Here is a 17662-nt window from a genome sequence, read left to right as displayed (position 1 = left end):
GTAGGCTGTGAGTCCGTACTGTTATCATTAACCCACACTAAATCCACAGTTATTGCGTACATAACAAATATTGTAGAAACAATGACGAAATGGTGACGTGCTGTACTATTATCTTTGCACTTTAATTTTAGTAACAAGTTCCTGTGGTGATGGTGTCTCGACAACGATTTAGTCATCGGAACATAATCCACAAGGAGAATAGAAGAATTTGTTGTCGCAACTCCTTGCGATACCGAGCAGCAACCGTATTTCCGCTGGAAGTATATTATAGCTATAAGTTAGTAATATTCTTAATAATGAAACTCAGCAGTAATTGAAATTATTCTTGTGCCAGCAACAAAAAGAGAAAGTATACGACACTGTTCCCCTTTACCATATTTCCCGTCCGAGTAGGTTCGTGGACAAAATTTCCCTTCATATGACACCGCAGTATGGAACACAATACTGCCGCTTCTAACGCACGCACTGCAGCGTCGTGTTGATGTCGACTTACGTAACTGCACTCTGTAAGCACAGACCGATGTATGGACACTGCCGTGCAACAGTTTCTGCTGCACGTCTGCCAACATAAACGTGATGTAGTGGAGAGAATCTAGAAGCCAAGAATTGACACTGTTTTATCTTTTTCAAAAAATTAAGTCAGCGTTTCGTCAGGGTCAATAATCCACTGAAAGAAAAATATTCAACGCTCTACCTACACCATACATGGCGTCGCAGCGTGACATTGTTTTATTAAACGTCTTGTGTGCTGTTTGGGCGCTGTTACAAAATCACCTGAAGCTGCTAGCTTCACTGGCCAAAGAATAAAAAAAATAAAATAAAATAATCAGGAAAGATTATTTCATATTTCAGTCTTTTTTCCTTTTGCCTCGTTTATGTTCGGATCTCCGTGTACCAATATCATCACACTGCCCTTGGTACTTCACGGAGCCTCTTCCTGCAGTGCTATTTGCTTCAGTATACTTGTCTCTGGCATTCTCAGAACACATTCTTTCCACTGAATTTGTTATTGGTAGCGCACAGTTATCTCCTTAAACAGTGGTTTCCAATTTTATCGATTCTGCTGTAGTGTTTTACCGACGTGGAATCACTGAGATAGGTGGAACAAGGCAATCGTGCTGCCGAGTACAGAGCTTCAAAAGCCCGTCCCGACTACCACTACTGTACGGTATCTCTCGCGTAGGGATCAAGAAAACAGAGAGATTAAGACAAATGAAAAGGTATATGCCAGTCATTTGAACGGAATGGACAGTGTCTTGAAAGGAGGATATAAGATGAACATCAACAAAAGCAAAACGAGGACAATGGAATGTAGTCGAATTAAATCGGGTGATGCTGAGGGAATTAGATTAGGAAATGAGACGCTTAAAGTAGTAAATGAGTTTTGATATTTGGGGAGCAAAACAACTGATGATGGTCGAAGTAGAGAGGATATAAAATGTGTACTGGCAATGGCAAGGAAAGCGTTTCTGAAGAAGAGAAATTTGTTAACATCGAGTATACATTTAAGTGTCAGGGAGTCGTTTCTGAAAGTATTTGTATGGAGCGTGGCCATGTATGGAAGTCGTGCACGAGAAATAGTTTGGACAAGACGAGAATAGAAGCTTTCGAAATGTGGTGCTACAGACGAATGCTGAAGATTAGATAGGTAGATCACGTAACTAACGAGGAGGTACTGAATAGAATTGGAGAAAAGAGAAATTTGTGGCACAACTTGACTAGAAGAAGGGATAGGTTGGTAGGGCATATTCTGAGACATCAAGGGATCACCAATTTAGTATCGGAGGGCAGTGTGGAGGGTAAATGTCGTAGAGGGAGACCAAGAGATGAATACACTAAACATTCAGAAGGATGTAGGTTGCAGTAGGTACTGGGAGATGAAGAAGCTTGCACAGGATAGAGTAGCATGGAGAGCTGCATCAAACCAGTCTCTGGACTGCAGACCACAACAACAATATTAATACTGTGTACCCTTCGCCATGCAATGTACAGTACAGTAGCTCGAAATTGCTGTTCTGGCTTAATGCAAGATATGTAAAAGTTACGTACAAGGCACAGAACGTTCTCACCCATGTGAAACGGTGAGAAAGGTCATCCTTTGAGATGACTTACATGGTCAAATAGTTTACCTTTCATGTGAATATCTGGTCTTTGTAGTTTTGTGGTAGGTAATCGAGAATAACTCGAAGTCTCTCGTCACACGTGCTGATTTATCCCAGAAAATTTTTGCATTTCGATCAACTCGCAACAGGCGTCTACAGTCACTGTTTTTGTTCGGTATTCAAGGTGTGTGGAACTAACTTCGCACACACTTTTTTTCTTTTTCAATCCAATCTGGAGAACGTCGAACACTTTATTTACAGATGCTTCTGAAGTGCGATTAGTGACTCAACAACGTTGACACAGTACATACCAGAATGAAAAATGTTCCTATCATAGCACAAAACATACGAATATGTCTTGGGCTGAGTTGGGATGTAAAAGAAGAGAACTAGCTTTTAGACTGATGTGGCAGTTTCAAAAGCAATTCACTCAAAACAGGGGCATATTCGCGCTTTTTTTTTTGCTTGTTAGCATTAGCTAAAAAAATGGTTCAAATGACTCTTAGCACTATGGGACTTGACATCTGAGGTCATCAGTCACTTAGAACTACTTAAACCGAACTAACCTAAGGACATCGCACACATCCATGCCCGAGGCAGGATTCGAACCTGCGACCGTAGCAGCAGCGCGGTTCCGGACTGAAGCGCCAAGAACCGCTCGGCCACAGCGGCCGGCTGTTAGTATTAGTACCCATGTCATGCCATGTCATATCATGTCATGTCATATACAGTGCATCGTGTCAAGCAATGTAACATGACATATGATGTCAGGTCGTATAACATGACACATGCCATCATGTCGTCCAAAATAGCATTTCTTAAGTCGTGCAATTGACCAACTTATTAAATTTTCAGATGCATGCATCCCCACTCTGGGATACTTCCTACTGTAGATGCATCCCACTCTCTACAAGCACATAATTATATTTGTGTCTATTTGTTCTTAGATCTCTCAACATAAACATAGTAGGAAGAGGATTTGGGGGAGAACTGTTCCCCTCAGAAAAAAAAAAAAAATCAAGTCCCAACCAAAAATGAAAATTGTTTTTGCGTTGTCCGCCCCCCCCCCTCCCCCTCTCTCCAGGAATAAATCCACCCCCAGAAATTTTTATCTCCGTAGAAAAACGTTTATAGCCACTACATGTATGCTCTTCACACTGTTCACTACGGCTGGCACATCTTCTGGATTTTGAGCACAGGATCAAGGCTTTTCGCCTATTATTTGCAAGATGCAAGTGTGCAAACACTTTGGAGCTAAGAGAGCTCACTGTGTTTGGTAAGTAGGGTTAACTTGTAACCAGTCGTGGATATGTCAAGATGTTCTGATTTAAATGTGTGTGAAGCTGCACATAATTCGAAAAGACAGTTCACTTCTTTAAAATCCCTAACTCTGTCCAGGACGTATTTGTCTTTTTTGTGATATGACAGGAGGATTTTTCATTCCGGTTTTTCCTCTTACTTACTCTTCCATAATTTTGACATTAGACTGCCGTAACTTGGCAAAAGATTTAAATTTTTGTTCACTCTGGCGACGACTGATCCTGTAAAGCATTTTTTATTGTCATTCTGAAGATGTTGCTTATATCGTGGTACCGGATAAAGCTTTCACAAAACAACAGGACGACACTTAGTAACATGTGTGCCTACTTTCTTACAAAATTCAAACAGACAAGCACAAGTTGTAAACACAGAAGAGGAGCGCGTAAAAAACTCACAAAAATGTGTTTTTCGCATTTAAAATCCGAATGAAGCTAGATTTTTGAAAGCGAGTTATCAATGTTATTGTGAGAAGGCATTTTTCATTTATCTGGCTCATTTTAAACCGCTTCCGTGCATTCAGTTGACATAAGAACGAATTTTACTTGCTACAGTTAGCTTGTCTTTAAGCCATCGAATCTCGACAGCGGATGAAGATTATTAGATAAAAATTCGTTTTAAATTTATTCATTTAGCTACCTTCGCGCAAGGTTACAGCCGATTCGTACAAGTTTAAAATACAGAAGAGGCGCGCTTCAGAAACCTTCAAGAAAAAATGTGTTTTTTGCATTTGTTTACGTAAAGCCCTAAAGGTGTACATACAGATTTTGCCATGAGCTAAACATTAATTTGAGCCCAATAAAATTTTTCGCTAAAGGAATTAATCGATTCGGGCAATTTGTCTGGGAGCCTGCCCCGGTTCGTCTTTCAAACCTTGCTTAATATACTCTAACATAGCTACATTGAGACAAATGTCTGAATGGCTGTACAAAAAGCCGCTGATCCTAGTTACTAGGCTCAATCGAAAACTTTTTACCCCACGTTGCTCAAATAGGAACCGAGCACCACCAAGGGGGCCTCCCTCCCCACCCGCAAAAAAACGCGTTGCTGCACGTAGCCTTTTAGATAACTGTTACGGCACGTGCCTGCTCGAATGCACAGTTCTTGCTTACAGTTGGTATCTCGAAACTTTTGGGCGAACGGTGTATTCGCAGATGTACATGCAGGTGTGCTCCAAAGCCTCTGCGTGTGAGCGCGTAGAACGGCACTGATGGGAGAAACGGATGGAATGGGGTGGGGGAGAAGAGGAGGTGGGAGTGTTTACTCGCTCGCTTCCCTAAGCTGCTGCGTGGCGGACACCTGCCCCTGCCTCCACCTGCTGGGCAGTCGCGGCTAGGCCGGCCGGTTGGCTGCCCAACCCATCGCGAATGCAGTGTCAGCCATTCGCTCGCTAAGGTCACGGCGACAGGCTGGAATCTTGCCCGTTTCCTACACTAACGCCTGGTTTAGGTTCTAAGCAGTTATTCTTCGACCAACTAATATCGTGTCACCATCAATGTTTACGATAAAACATAGACGGCAGCACGCCTTATGTCATATCAGTATAGTTATTTAACATTCCCAATATCGTAAACTGGGGCTCCTTTGGCCCTTTGTACGTAACTTTGCCTCACTAGCTGGAAAAAGCTGTAATTATTTTCCCGCTAAAATTAAATCATTAACATTAAGTAAACCAAGACGGTATGCATTTACATTAAGTGAAGAATGATCAAGAAGGTTAGAGTTCATAGAAAAAAAATGCTGTGTTCGAAACACTGGACTGAATGTTGATCATCGATATTTTAACAGCTATTACGCCACAATACCTTCCGATTGGAAGGACCAAATCAGTTACGCTTTGGCCCGGGCCAAAGTAATCCCAAAACGAAGATGAAGTGGTACTACACTGATGGTGTCCAGCACCACAAAATGTTGAAAGATAAATTAGCAGCTGGACAATATGCTACAGTTTTATAGGACGAAGAAGAATGTTCCAGAATTCGGGACGATGTTAAGAGATGAGGGTGCTAAAGCGAACTGTATGGCAAAGACGAAGTCCAAATGCTAATGGTCAGAATAAAAAGTTAAACTATTTTGTTCTTGGGAGGAGTTGATAAGAAATATCAGTTCAACACAACAAAACGCGGCTACTGTTAAGTAACAGAGCTTCAGTAATTTGTGTAATAAGGCTTACATACGTACTGCAGAGTATCCTTAACATACACTATCTTTGCAAATAGTGTAACACGTAATAGTGTATCATGTAACTTGAAAATTAGTCTGTTGATGAAATGTACCGCATTTTTATATATACCACAACACTTTCTGAACGACGTAAAATATTGCCTGTCGTTACCATTAAACTTAAGTGTTTTATTTGTTCCTCATACTCCCAAATGTCTATTCTACAGAAATTGATCGAGTTTACTTCGTCCCATCATTATAATATCAATTTTTCATGAAGAAACGGCTGGGTGGGTTAAAGTAGCCCCCAGTGCAGGTAACAGTGGCCCACGTTTTTTGTGATACCACAGCAACAGACATGACGTTTTTGTTTAGTAACTTATTCATGGTGGAAGTCTTAGAAAATACTATCCTTCGCCTTTTTTCCCAGACATAAAAAGGCAGGCAGAAATTATGGCTATGTGATCCCGGTTTAAGGCACTAATAACTGCTTCCTGCGTTTTCATTCTAAAAAGAAAATAGATGCTGTTTTCCTTTTGTGAGGGTTAATGCAGTCACGTCAGTAGCGAGAACAAACTGACGAGAGGAAATTTAGGAACTCAACCCACATGCGCTATATACACGCACTGAACTACCAACTTTTCCATTAAAAGATGAATTTTTATTGCTGCAGTTATGTGCCATTTATGTAGTTCTTTATTCTAGAAAAGCAGGTCTCATTTACCAAGTGATATGCTAGTGTCTGCACTGGTTGCAAGTACCGCAATTGTTATCTCACCAGGTCTGTGCCGTGAGTAAACGCGCTGTTTTGCACAGACGGATTATTAGTTACCTCACAGCGTAGCATACGCTGATGTGGAACACGCCCTCACCTTCCCCCCTCCTCCGCGCTCTCACCTACGTGGTCTACCTCTTCAAATTCCCCGAGTCATGCTTACAATACGTGCGAACGCCAGCGATATGCCTCCAAATGCTCACGCTGCTGTATTTGCTCGTGGAGCTGCATGTTCTACTCATTAAGTTATAACAAACGTCGTGATAAACGAGACAGTTTCACCATAATAGTCTGTTCTACATTCCAACACTGGTAATACTGTCTTGTGATTAAAAATTCGCTTGAGAAGCAGCTGTGACGTCCTCAACTATCAAATCTATGCTGCAACTCTTCTGTAGCGCCGACGCAGAAATCCAAATACCAATTTGTGAACAGAAGAGGAAAAAACTCCTAGCAGCTAAATCGCAGACCACTATTTTACAACCTTTCTGGAATACACCGGTTTCCAGCCAGTGTATTGTACCTGAACGCAACTACTTCAATGGGAGCCGCAGCGATCATTCGTAATTAATATTTACGTTTAAATGTTTCTTTATACGAGTGCAAAACACCTGCAGCTTTGATATGACGATGACGCTGTTGATCACTTCATCTAAAAGCGGCAGTATTACTAATGCGCACAGTAGGAAACAATTTCCTATTTCATTGTGCTCTCATCAAGTCATAAGGGACCTTCTGTGTATCTTGCAAATACGATACAATTTAGGTAGTACAACGCAGTCCACGAAGCAGTAAGATACGGTTGTTACAAAAAAATTTGAATATTTGGGGGAAAAGTAGTGAAGGTGCTCTACCAATAACGCCCACTTCACATCTGTGGCTTTTGGACACGATCCAGATAATGATAAAATGCAAATTCCTGAAGCTAATTTGAGCTACAGACAATAACTCAGACGCATCGTGTGGCCGTAACTTTATGCTGAGCTGACGCAGTCCGGCGGTTTTTGCTTCGGCTGTGAAGAGAAACAAAAATTTCTTGATTACCGTGGTGTGTGTGTGAATGGAGTGGAACTGGAGCATCGAAAGACCGAGAGTTTCGGATTCTTGAAGGCCGACAACGAAGTACACTGAATGCCCAGAGAGGTGCTTCACTTTACCAAAGTACGTGACACGCGCGCAGTAATCTGCGCCTGGAACGCAAAGTGGTGCAGGCGCGCTAGTGTGCTGACCAGCCTCAACTCTTGTTACTGTGCAGAAACCCGCCGTATGTTTCAAGACGAAAAAAAAACGGTTCAAATGGCTCTGAGCACTATGGGACTTCTGTGGTCATCAGTCCCCTAGAACTTAGAACTACTTAAACCTAACTAACCTAAGGACATCACACACATCCATGCCCGAGGCAGGATTCGAACCTGCGACCGTAGCAGTCGCGCGGTTCCGGACTGAACGCCTAGAACCGTTTCAAGACGACCACGCGCTACGTCACCCTACCTTGCCGTCACCTTTGTTCCAACGTGCGTCTGGGCGAACAGTTACTGCTTGAAGGACAGGCAACTGAGAATGACTACAGTAGCCGGGTTATGCCGTCAGAAAATAAACAAATAAAATGGCAACAATTCTTTCTTAACTTTGAAACTACAGTGCTAGGTACGGTTCTATTCGAATTTCTACGCTCTTTCCTTCTTCAGACGTGAAGACTGGTTGAGCCATCCTGTTAGAGGGATAACAACAGTTTAACGTGGAATCCGGACGATTAGGTCTATAAAACTGGGATTTTCTATAACCAGGAGAAGAGGTGAAAGCCATGTGCCATTTATAGGTGTGTTAACCTGTGTGCGTATGACGGAGTTCGAGACGAGTGCAAGCACTAAAATCTTCTGGTTGCTAACCAGGTCAGTAAGCAGTGTTTACATTGTCTGGAAAGGTTCCTCGCATCCGTCGGTGATGAGCTCATTCGACACGGGGCGCAAGCTCCTATTTGGAATGGATGGACAAGAAAATCGGCCGTTTCCATTTCAAAGGAACAATCCCATCATTCGCCTTCAGCGGTGTAGCATAGTTACTGAAAACCTGCGTCGGGGGTGGGGGTGCTGGGTCGGGCCACAGGGGCGGGGGGGGGGGGGGGGAAGCGGAAGAGAGAGGGGGAGAGGGGGAGAGAGGGAGAGGGAGAGAGAGAGAGAGAGAGAGAGAGAGAGAGAGAGAGAGAGAGAGAGAAAATAATATCTTTGATAATAGAGCGGCTTTTTACTTCTCTTCGGGAGCTTCAGAAGTATTTCTTTGAAATAATAGATAGAATTGCAAATGCACTCAAAACAATTCAGAATTTCTTTTCATTCGTCACAAATATAATTCTCCGGATTTGCTTCGCTCAGACGTATGTTCTTGATGTCGTACTTACACTGCCCTTATAGTAATTAGGCCAACTGCTGTAAATCTCTAAATAAATTAACGTTCCTTTTCTCGATGTACAGGAAAAGAACATTAGTTACGGCCGTTGGACTACACCCTTATGTTTGATATCTACAATCTTCTTGTGGCGAGCCTGTGGCCCCTAGTTTTGATGTTAAGTGTATCGCTATTCTCATTTCTGCTACTCCTCATTACTTTCGGCGTTATTTAGTTTACACCAAGTCCATATTCCGTGCTCACTGGACTATTCCGTTCGCATACTGCCGAGAAATAACCTTTGTAATAGTGAAGTTTTCCGCGGAATTGCTCTGAAAAATCTCTTCAGTTTAATTAAAAAGTACCAAGCGGTTTTAATCTGTTTGTACTGGCTGAAATTAAAGGTTAGCGAACTTTTGCACATTTGTGTCAATTGTTTTCAAAGCTGTCGATTAAGGTTCAGCGGTTTAACAAGGTACCACCATCGGGTTTGTTAGACAACCTATGTAACATGAAATTGAAAGGAATATTATAAAATTATTCCAGTGATAATTTTCTTTTTAGCCATCTGGTGTGCCCCTATATGGAGGTAGTGATTCTCGTAGCGGCGACAGCTGACTGTTTACTGCAGGCTCGTCTAATGAAATGGCGTCTGCCTATCACGACCATGCATCGATCTGAAACTTTTCTAGCTAATTAGTGAAATGAGTATGCGTAGAACTGAAATTTAGTCTCGCCAGCAATGGAGCGATGAAGGCATTTATTGGTCTTTCAATTCTTGAATCCAAATAATTCCATAGACAACTTTGGCGTAACTCTTCCTTCGCCTTTTTATTTCTTTCCACAATTTAAGATACAACTTAGTACAGAAATCATTCCTCTCCTGACAGAAATCAACTCAAACTTATCTCCATCAAAAACAAAATCAGTCTGATATCCGTATATCTAGTTAACCATAGAATAAATGCAAAGGATAAATATCGCACAGTAATAAGGGAATGTGGTTCTGGCTTGAGCAAACAATTTTTTTTCCAGTTCCACTACCCTTACTTGTTTCGGAGAAGTTTCTTCATCTTCGGTGGATTTTAGTTATCTTATTACATATCGGCGTTCACAACTCTGGCATTTGCAGCACAGCTGTAATTACTACCTTCCAGTATGTCATTTTTGGCATATCTCGCTCTTTCGTGCTTCTGCAGGCTGTCTGAGTGCAGCTTTCAACGCAAACATCGAAACAGTGTGTGTTAGGAAGCTCCATTAAAACATCCCGTAGAAGCAAGAAAACGCGAGAGCTACAAAAAATTACATACTGGAAGGAAATAGTTATGGCTGAGCTGCAAACGCAAACAGACTTGTGAACACCAATATGTAATAATAAGATAGTACATAAAAACCCCTGAAGATGGAGCAACTTCTCCAAAACATGTATGACTGATAAAAGAAGAAAAATTTAGTTTGCTCAAGGTAGAATCGCATTTTCTTATTACGTATTAGGAAGCAGCTCAAGGTAGAATCGCATTTTCTTATTACGTATTAGGAAGCAAACGTGGACAAGGAAAGAGCTTCGATCACAATCAGTATAGTTCTGACGCTCATTTTCTGGTCAGCAACTAGCTTTTCACTTCAACTTAGTTACTATGAATGTTCCGTATGACTATATACGGTAGCAGAGCTTGGTCACACATGGGAAAAGGAGATGATATACTGTAACCCAGCAGTCCAGATCAAATGAAGACTTGGGCTGAAATGACGCAAAAGGAACTAAAATCGTTGGGCGCAATAGTGAACATATCTAGTACTGTCACCTGAAATTTACAAACTAGCTGGTCTTCCGGCTTCATATCGTAAAGGGCATAATCGGAAAGGCTAAACCAGTCTCTGTAGTCATTACGTTTCCTTAACTCCCAATACTCACACAGTACAACAAAGTAAAAAGCGTATCACTATGTCAGTCGGATACTCGAGCGTAACGATGGCTGAAAGTTTACGTTATTACCTGTCCCAAGCTGCTTCAACCACACAACGCATACGCTGAAGCACTTGCGCTCTCGAAGAGATGATTAATTCCAGGTCTCTTGTCAGAGTGGAAATATCTGTACATCTCTTGAAACGCTGAAGGGAAGTACGCAAACGGTGTACTTGAAGAGGAGTGGGAGCAGAGATCGATAGCATGAGTGCGTTCAGAATCGCTTTCGGTACCAACTTTCGTAAATGGTGGAAAGGATTTATAAACGGTAGAAGTAGCATTAGATGCTGGTACATTATCCGTGAAAAACATTGTTACATACGATACTGCAATGCCTGCATTGCAATATCGTATTTATCCGCCGAAAGCAGACAAACGACTTTCAATTAAAATGTCTTCCCTGTACGGGAATATACATAACGGATGCATGACTGGAGACGCAGACAAATGGTTGACGACATATGGATGTTTGGGGTCTGGCCGTGAAGCGTGCTCGGATAGGCTAATGGTAAGGCGACCTCTCGCGATAAACGCGAAATTCGGGTTCGAGTCCTGGTCCGGCACAAATTTTCACTGTCATTCCATGACAGAGCTGATGGCTGTCCATATTCGCAACTGCAAATACATCTCATGTGACGATTGTTACTGTAGACATTTCTTGTAGGGACCCTTACCAGGCACACACACACACACACACACACACACACACACACACACACACACACAGACAGAGAGAGAGAGAGAGAGAGAGAGAGAGAGAGAGAGAGAGAGAGAGAGAGAGAGAGAGAATATTGGAGAATTGTTTAGACCGCGCGAGAGTGTCACAGATGTTCAACAACCAACTCCACTGGCAGTGGCAGTGGCTACGAAGAGGCGTTGTGCATCACGGAGTGTTGCTGTTGAAATTCCGAGAGAGTACTTTCCAGCAAGAGTCGTGCAACATATTACTTACTCCCACATGTATCTCGTGAAGTAACCACAACTAGAAAATCCGACAAATTAGAGCTAACACAGAAGCTTACTAAGAATCATTTTTTCCATTAGCCACACGCTAATGTAGCAGGAAAGGGAGACACAGATAATAGTTCCAGAAGCACTCCCCGCCACATTCCGTCAGTTGGCTCGCAGATTATTGATGCAGACACAACAAGATTCACATGGAATAGAGATGGCTGTACTTCACTAACGCGCTTCAGTAGTTGCAGAGAACTTCGTAACTATCGCTAACAATCTGAAAAACCCTTTCACAGATTTCATAGTTTAGAATGAGATCAGTATTCTTTCGACTTGTTAGTAATCAACAAAATGCAAACACGTTTAATGTCTTCTACGTTTATTATCAAACGGAAATCAAACACAACTACATCTATATTATAGCCGAGGTGTAATTTCCTCTTCTCAGATACACAAGAAACAATCTTCGGTCCATAACTTTTTTTTATCTCCGAAGGGCCCTCGTGTACGTCCGCGAAATCGTCCTGAACAATGAAGTGGCAAATCGCGGAGCTGTCCTGTGGACGATGTGAGAGAATGCATCGGAGCAACTCCATGTCCAGCTGTTAGAGAAGACGAAATGGCTCTGAGCACTATGGGACTCAACTGCTGAGGTCATTAGTCCCCTAGAACTTAGAACTAGTTAAACCTAACTAACCTAAGGACATCACAAACATCCATGCCCGAGGCAGGATTCGAACCTGCGACCGTAGCGGTCTTGCGGTTCCAGACTGCAGCGCCTTTAACCGCACGGCCACTTCGGCCGGCTTGAGAAGACGCTGAGTTAAATTAGCGCATCAGAAAAATCGAGACCGTGCACTACATTATATTTTCCATTGGTCCTGATAACCGACGAGAAGAAAAAAACTGCTTCAAAGACCAACTGTTGCCAAAACCTGCTAATGCTTCACTTTTATCGCCCGCATGCAGAACTCCGCATACTTTTTTTGCTCTTTTGTGTCACCAGTCTTCTGCCGAGTATTATGCCGTCCGCCGCGAATTCCTGTCCGGTGCCAACTGCTTCATCTCTGAGTGGCACTTACGACTCAACGTCCGCAATTATTTGTTGGATATATATACCCTACATTTTACCCTGTACAGCTGCCTGTCGTAAGATGTATGTTACTCTCCGATCTCATTTAACACATTTCCTATTATTTTGTGCATTATTCTTGTCAGTGTGTTCCATGCATTTCTCTTCGACTTTGTGGAAAACACACGCTTCAATCCTCTTCGTTTTGCAATTTTCCCACAGTCCACGATTGACTACCATATAATGCTGTGCTCCAAACGTACTCAGAAATTTCTCCCTCAAATTAAGGTCTATGTTTAATACTAGTAGATTTCTTCTGACGATCCTGTGGTCTCCAATTCTGATAATCGAGTGATTTGCCGTTACAGAGGGCTAATTTTCTTTTTGGACAGGCTTGAGAGACACCTATTCGAACCTCGCCGTAGACCCAGGTATGATTTTTCTTTTGTCTGGGTCAAGTCATGTGTGGTCTTCAGTATATAATGAACATGCAATCATCGTAGTCACAGACGCCCCGTGGCTAGAAGCATGGATGGAAGACGTTAAAATGCGTCGTCACTATCGTTATGTTCCGCCTCTAGGCGGAGCCCGATCGTAAAGGAGATGTTTTAAGATATGCCAGGTGATTTTGCCAATACCCCAGTCGGGGAACGGAAATCTCGTGAAAGCGAAGCAACAGTGAAAGCGCAGTTCGATCGCAGCAGCAGCCGCAACATGACTCCACGAGCAAGTACCACACATTGACGTTTACTCTTGCTGTCCGTGGTATTTGTTTTTGTTGTTAGTTTTCAATGCATCGTCGGTTGAGAGATCGCCGTAGATGGGTATTTGTTGTTACGAAACTGAGGTTGAGAAGGAACGGAGTGAGTCTCTTCCACTCATTCCTTCGAGACGAGGCAGAAACGCCGCAGCGTACCAAAAATGGTGAAACGACAGGAAATTGCAATTTGGGAAGAAAGACCACGATCGCTCCAAATACAAGCCGATATGGCCTCGCTCTAAGGAACACGGCTAAGTCGCAAAAGGTTGCTTCTTAAACTGTAAACCATTAAGCATCCTCCCCTGCCCCAAAAGTTAACTCCAGAAACAATTTTTTCCAACATCTATGTTACTGTAAACAAAAATATCAATGTGCACCCCACGAAGGAAGTAAAAAAAGGTGTGTAGACACTACATCGGTTATCAGTGTATGTAATAGTAGCCCCTTAATCATAAAGATGTAGTCGTGGGTAACGTAAATGGAAGAGTGATAGTGGGAAATTACAATTCACAGAAGAAAGACGTGGTTTATAAAACGCTTCTACAAAATATCTGGCACTACTGCGGGGATTGGGAAGGGGGGGGGGGGATGGGGGCTGCAACTGTACCACATTACGCTTGCAAGTACAATGAGTGTAAACGATGAAGTGCAATAGATACTCTTTCCCTGAAGATGGCGAAGCAGAAGTGGTGAAAACCCGTACCCAAAGACCTTTCCCCAAGAGAAAAAAAAAAAAAAAAGTGGCCACTCCGAGTAAGTCAATTTATAAACTTCGGAGACAGTTAATTACAGAATACATTACTTCCATGATCATTTTGCACACGGAAGGGAAGACCCAGTGTACAGCTGAAGCGCCCACTGCCAGGCAACCTGCTGTGGTTTAAGCAATATACAAAAATATGGCTTTTGAAGGTTTCATTGCTTCTGAAAATAACAAGAGTTCCAGGTACTGTTTATTTGAGAGAGAAATGCAATGGGATGAAAATGGGTAGCTGTGCGTAACGCTTCAAAAAGGTCTACGATCCTATTACTTAAGCAGTCATCGCAGTTTTTCCAATTGCTGACTCCCTTATCGTTGTTCATGTATAAAACCATCCGAGGGCACTGAAGAGATGTTGTGTTTTGTTTACTATAATGGTAAATAAATTCAGTTTAAGTTCAAAAACTATTCACATGGCAGAACTACAGTCGCTAGAGGATCCCGTCCGTATGAAATAAAAAAAAAATTCCAACGTGTTTAACAATGCGATGATTAAATAAAGAGCGCAAAATAGTTCACTCTAAACATGTAACCTTGCAAGGGAAACTACATGAAATGTATCGGAATTGAGGGTTTTGATGGATGACATAGCTTGAAAACTAATCAAGAAGGGGATTAAACTGTTATCGCTATTATAACGAAGTTGCATCCTCACGGAACACGGAAAACAATCTGAAAACAAACAATAGCAAGAATGTGAGAAATTCGATTTTTACAAAGAAACTACAAATACAATGACAATTCCGCTACTACCCATGCACTGCAAACCTCGTTTGCGGAAGGAAATGAATCAACAGGTGCGCTTGCAAATACTTATTGAAGAATGTCGTTTTATGTGAATGTCAACCATCCATTTCCGCTGAAATCACGCACATGTAGGATAAATAATATGTTAATAAAAATTTGTGAGATCAGACATTCATTGGCTATTTATAGGCACAGGAGCAAAAGTTTTAGCCAAATAAATAGATTCAAAAGTTGTCGAATTAACGAGTAAAGAGCTGTTACTATTTACACATGCATGCACAGTATGCAGTCTAGGTAAGTATTAAAAGATTATCCCCGTATTTGTTAAGTCAGAATTGTTTCAATTTCAAACTGTTGTACACGTATCAACCATTTACACTGTAACCACGATCATTTCTAGAAATATAGTTAAGAGCTGAATGTATGCGAACGTGCGCCAATGGTTAACTTGAGCTGTTATTTCTGAAAGCTGAATTAAGATATGTCATATGCACTGTATGAGGCAGCACATGAACAACAACTGCTACATGTATTTACTACAAAAAGGAAGTTTATCCAAGGTTACATTATGGGCAAACCAGCACATTACTGCCCTGTTCCAGAAATGAAATAACAGTGCAAATTTTACATTGCACATGCGTTAACGAATATAGTTCTTTTAATTTACCGAGTGAATTAATATACTACAACAGTTACGTACAAACGGAATCAAGATACTATTGTCCGCTAGAGTTAAGATTTACAAGAAAAAAAATTAACACGAAAATGTCACTTGAGGATTTACAGCACGTCCCAATTAATTTATAAATAACAGAGCGTTGGTTCGTGGAGATTACCTAATTTCCACAACATTTAACCGTTATAATGTAGGCCAAATCGTCCGGCACACTATGAATCTTCCCGAACGATGCGATATGTTACTTCGTATGCAAGATTTTATTCCTATAAAATGAATTATGATTACAAAAATTATTTTTGTCAGGCTGCACAAATACTGATTATGCAATCTGTGCATTACAACTTAATTGCCGGCCGGCGATGACAAGCAGCGTGTGCTCAGTTACATAATTTATCGGAGTCATTGGGCCTACGTGACGACGGCAAGAGCTGCGATGGCAGAACCCACTTTCTACATTAATCCGTGTTTATTAATGAAGAAAAAGAAAACAGATCATTATACAACAAAAAATAATTGTTCTTAGCTTACCCCAACAATCGGACCTCTCAGACACAAGAATCACAGTCAGAAATACTAGTATTTTCTTCATTTTTGAGTGCTGTCTGCTGTTCCGGCACGTTGCTGAGCGGCAAACTCCCCTACCAACACATGCGACTGCGCAGACGAGCCAAAGATACTACAACACGCAGAGAAGCATACAGACGCTGTGAGCTTTGAGGAGAGCGCACCGCAGTAGTAGTATAAGTAGGTCTGCATCTGGCCGCTAGATGGCAACCGTGTCGCCGCAAGGTGCGCAGGAAAGAAATTGATTCGTCGAGAATGACTACTCGTATTTTAAAGGAAAACAGCGCACTACCTCAACTAGGAAGAATGAAATCAATGAGAAGCATCTAAATCTATACCGTAAAAATTACGTTTAATTTTAGTCCTAAAGGAAATTTAGTAAGTATTGATCAAAAGGAAAGTCGACTTGGATTCTACAAGTATTCATAGTCACTACTATCTACAAAATGGGCAATCTTCAAACATTTTATTTAATGATAGTATCAGAATTTGAAGGGAAAAATCATGTTTCTTAGCGATAGTTATTTTACTGCTATTTAGTATACATCATCTGAACACATGTAAAACAGTTATAGATGTGAAATCATAGAATGTACCTTAGAAGGTCCATATGAAATGATGTACGAACCGCGCGTCCTAACCCGAAATACTAGGCAGCTGCTTTTAGTTACTGAATGGTGGTCACCCTGCAAATACATGTTTGAATAATCGATAGCGCCCACGTTTTGGTAGTGTTTGTTGTTAGTGATTATTATTTTCATGAACTTGTATTTGTGTATGTTACTCTGTCCACCGCTGTTCGAGAGGTATGATTATCTATAACACTTTCTTAATTGTGATTTGCCATTTCTACGGCACAACCTCTGTTGCAGCAATTTAAACTGCCCTTCAAAATAAGTATGGCACCTGTTGTTTTGACGTGCGTTGAGGTTAAGGTTGTGTTTTTATTGACATTTTTGCTGGGAACGGTAAATAATAAGAGCTAATATGTTGCAGAAGATACAAGATATAATTGTTTTGTATCGAATATTTTATTGCCAAGCACATTTCTTTAGATCGTTTTACTTTGCGGTCCTACTAATGCTCAAGGTTGACAGCCGACATTTCAGGTAACAGTGGGCGTGTTTCTGCGTGAAGTTATTACTTACAAAATGCTTCTCTTGTGGAAGCGTTTTTGTTTTCTACGTTGCTTGTTCAACGGATGGAAAAGAAGGGATATAGGATGCATGATTTTCGAATTCTCGTTCATAGACGAGTGTCGTCACGTACCGTTCATCACCGAAGACGAATACTCGAAGTTGCGAATTTAGCATTCGTCGTGGACGCGTAAAACACGTCCATAACTGGATCATGAAAGCGGGTGGTTACTTTAGTAACGATCCCATTCCATCCCGTATGGCGTTCAGCTGCAGAAAAGA

General features: G+C 41.6%; 1 protein-coding gene across 1 annotated transcript in view; it reads right to left on the bottom strand.

Annotated features, from left to right (window-relative positions):
* The window catches only part of LOC126475016 (protein cueball-like), a 165385-nt gene extending 149013 nt beyond the window's left edge, over positions 1 to 16372 (bottom strand). The window contains exon 1 of the mRNA XM_050102555.1: positions 16209 to 16372. Coding sequence (XP_049958512.1) covers positions 16209 to 16269 — 61 coding nt within the window. The 5' untranslated portion in view covers positions 16270 to 16372. The remainder of the gene's footprint in view (positions 1 to 16208) is intronic.
* Positions 16373 to 17662: the final 1290 nt, after the last annotated feature.

The sequence above is a fragment of the Schistocerca serialis genome, chromosome 4 (genome assembly GCF_023864345.2).
Source record: "Schistocerca serialis cubense isolate TAMUIC-IGC-003099 chromosome 4, iqSchSeri2.2, whole genome shotgun sequence".
In the NCBI taxonomy this organism is placed as follows: Eukaryota; Metazoa; Arthropoda; class Insecta; order Orthoptera; family Acrididae; genus Schistocerca; species Schistocerca serialis.
Note: the sequence above shows the minus strand (reverse complement) of the source record. Positions and strands in the feature narration are given on the sequence as shown.